The following is a 3,322-nucleotide window of genomic DNA, read 5'->3' on the forward strand; positions in this document are numbered from 1 at the left end:
ACTGCGTCCCGGGCTTTAGATAGTTATGCTATGTGTTAGTTTTAGGTAAATAAAAGGATATCTGGGTGTACATTTGCAATTGAAAAGTGTTTTCATGATTTACTGTATGCGAATTACACCGTTAATATTCGAAATAGGATATTATTATAATCATTGAATGTAAGCTGAATGTAACTGTCTAAAGCCCGGGACGCAGTGTTACCATACAAAAACACCACAGGCGTATGGACAGATGAAAAAAAAACAGAGTATAGTTTTACATTTTCATGACAAAGCTTGATAGGAATTGCCAGGGGAAGTGCCCGAAAGTGACTGCTTTCTCCTTTTTCAGGAAGATCGCTCATACCCTATACTATCCCTTTGTACTAAAGAAATTCAATATAATTATTATATTACTTGAAAGAATGTTACAAAGAAAATAGATAAATAAGGAGGAAACAAAGAGTGGTATAGCGATTGCAAACGGAGAAAGATAAGTTCTACTGAATTGCAGAAGCGAGAAGAAAAGACAGGCAGGAGTCAGGAGAGGTAGGAATTATTAAAGATCAAAATGGAAGTACCCTAACTGAAGAAGAGAAAGTGAAGAGAAGATGGAAAGACTATTTTTCACAACTAATAAACACTGAGAATGAGTGTGAAGAACTGGAAAATGCTCCTCCAGTAGAAGGACCCATAACAAACATCAGAGTGATGGCGAGAATACTATATAGAAAGGAAAAGTAAAAAAAGCTGCATGACAGAGGTAATAATAGAAATTATTAAAACATTGGGAAATCTAGGCGGAGAGTGGGTGCACACACTATTGGAAAAGATCTGGGCTACATGAAGAGGAAATATCAAGGGACTGGAACAATAGTTGAATAATTAGAATGTATAAACAAAAAGGAGACGTGTTAAACTGTGGGAACTACGAAGGAATAAAGCTTTTGGAGCATGTATTCAAGATGCTAGAAAGAATAGTAGAAGGGAGGTTGAGAGAGTTGATAGATATAAATGAGCAGCAGTTTGGGTTTATGAAAGGGAAGAGCACGGTGGATGCTATTTTTATCGTAAGACAAGTTCAAGAGAAGTATCTAGAAGGAGACAGGAGAGTTTACATGTGTTTTGAGGATCTTGAAAAGGCGTACGACAGGGTACCAAGAAATGTAGTCTATTGGTGTTTGAGAAAGAGAGGAGTACCAGAGGAGTTGGTAAAGTTAGTGAAGATGATGTATGAGGGGGGGGGGGGGGCAAAAACCACTGTCCAGACACATATGGGGAGACTGGGACTGGCCTCCATCAGGGATCAGCTCGAGTCCATTCTTGTTCCTCGTCATTATAGACACTTTGACATCAGAATTAATGAACAACTGGCGTTTGCTGATTTAACCATTACAGCAGACACAGAAGAAGAACTGCGAGAAAGGTTTTTACCATGGAAAGGAGCTCTAGAAAGGAGAGGATTGAAAGTGAACATTGGAAGGACAGAGCTAATGATCAGCAGTAAAGAAGGACATGAAGAAGTAAACATTCAAGTGGAAGATGGTGCGGTGCTAAAACAGAACAAAGAGTTTAACAACTTGGGATCAATAATAACAGAGGAGGGAGGCACTGAGGGTGCAAGAAGACTGGCGAAAATGGAGAGAAGTAACTGGAGTTGTTTTAAACAAGGAAATGCCATTAGGGCTCAAAATGAAGATTCATAAGACAGTTATTAGGTTCGTACTATTATATGGGCAGAAACTTGAGCACTTAAGAAGAAAGAGGAGGGACTGTTGGAAAGAACAAAGATGAGGAGGTGAGATGGATTGCTGGAATAGTAGTGTCACTACTGAAGGAGGGAGTGTCAAGATATAAGAAGAATTTGTGGTATATTTAATGTAAAAGAGAAAGTTAGGGAGGCTCGTCTGAGATACCATATACCCATGTCATGAGAAGAGAGCAGGTGGAACCAAATACGAGAGCTAAGAACATGCCAGTGATGGGGGGGAAGACTGTCAGCGGATCAGATGGATGGATGTGGTGATGAGGAATATGGGTGATGTGGGACTTGGGGAAGAAGATGCAAGGAATAAAAATGGGTGGAGAAAGTTGACTCGAGCAAACTAAGGTCGAAAGGAGAGAGAGAGAGAGAGAGAGAGAGAGAGAGAGAGAGGTCATAATTCAAAATGATGTTTGCATTATTTAGAGGATTAACCAATTAGGTTACCAACAGCGGGCGGGAGAAATTATTGTCACGTATTAATAGTGGTGCCGATGCCAAGACAATACCTCCTTTGAACTGGCCTGACCTGAACCTAAACGGTAGTTGGAGCAATCCTAATGGGAAGTGCCTATGCTACAGCCAAAAGTACTACGTCATTCACTGAATATTTACCTAAACCTATAGGCCCCGTAGGTAGTGCCATCAACGCACCTTACGCGGCGCACTGTGGGTATTAATAAAGGCTCTCTGCCGCGTTCCTTCGACCCTTACCGTTCCTTTTGCTGTACCTGTACCACCTCCATTCACATTCTCGCTTCCATCTTGCTGTCCACCCTCTCCTAACAATTGTTTCATAGCGCAATTGCGATGTTTTCCTCCTGTTACACCTTTCAAACCTTTTTACTGTCAGTTTCCGTTCCAGCGCCGAATGCCCTCATAGGTCCCAGCACTTGGCCTTTGACCTAAATTTTATATTCCATCCGTCCGACACCTACAGGAGCACGGGAACTTAAGGCATTAGATATCTTGAAAGCCAAATACTGATTTAAAAACTAAAAACACTACAAGGACAGTAGTTCTTGTTTTAGCACCAATATGTAATGGGAAAAATATTCCTTTAATTATTAGTGATTTATTTAGGAATTGATTCATCATCCTCCTCTAATATCTTTACTGTTGTAAGAGTGATTGGAACTGTAAAATGTTTCCGTTTTTGTGGCAGACACGAGTGCGTGGCAGTGTGGCCAGTCCCTTGTTTTGTTGTTATTTCACTTTGAGTATGGGAGCTCTGTCCTAAATCTTTCGTCTGCATTTTGGTAACACTTGCAAACCATGGAAGGATCATGAATGCTCTCGTGTGCGAAGGACGTCAACCGGTCCACCCTTCAATTTGGCTATTTTACCAAATTATTAATACAAATGATTATCTATCCCTTGTAAGGGATCTAGTCCAGGAGTTCTGAAGACTAGGTAAATTAACCAAGTCCGGGAGACTAGGCCTGGGAGAAATATGGCATGATGTAATGAGTAATAAAGAAACGAGCTGAGTACCAGGAATTTTCTTCAATACCATCGTATCTTACCCCTAAAATGGAAATCAGCACTTCAATTGCCTCCCATGAGAGACATCACCTGGCC

At 40.8% G+C, this 3,322-nt stretch overlaps 1 protein-coding gene across 1 annotated transcript; it reads left to right on the forward strand.

The window, feature by feature from the left end:
- Positions 1–944: 944 nt before the first annotated feature.
- LOC135205858 (uncharacterized) lies at positions 945–1,685 on the forward strand. Its single transcript, XM_064237110.1, has one exon. The coding sequence runs from the start codon at positions 945–947 to the stop codon at positions 1,683–1,685; it is 741 nt and encodes a 246-aa protein (XP_064093180.1).
- The last annotated feature ends 1,637 nt before the right edge of the window (positions 1,686–3,322 follow it).

The sequence above is a fragment of the Macrobrachium nipponense genome, chromosome 24, assembly GCF_015104395.2.
Source record: "Macrobrachium nipponense isolate FS-2020 chromosome 24, ASM1510439v2, whole genome shotgun sequence".
Taxonomy (NCBI): domain Eukaryota; kingdom Metazoa; phylum Arthropoda; class Malacostraca; order Decapoda; family Palaemonidae; genus Macrobrachium; species Macrobrachium nipponense.

What these genes read in the sequence shown, in the direction of transcription:
- LOC135205858 (XM_064237110.1), top strand. Translation starts at nt 945, where the DNA reads ATGCTAGAAAGAATAGTAGAAGGGAGGTTGAGAGAGTTGATAGATATA.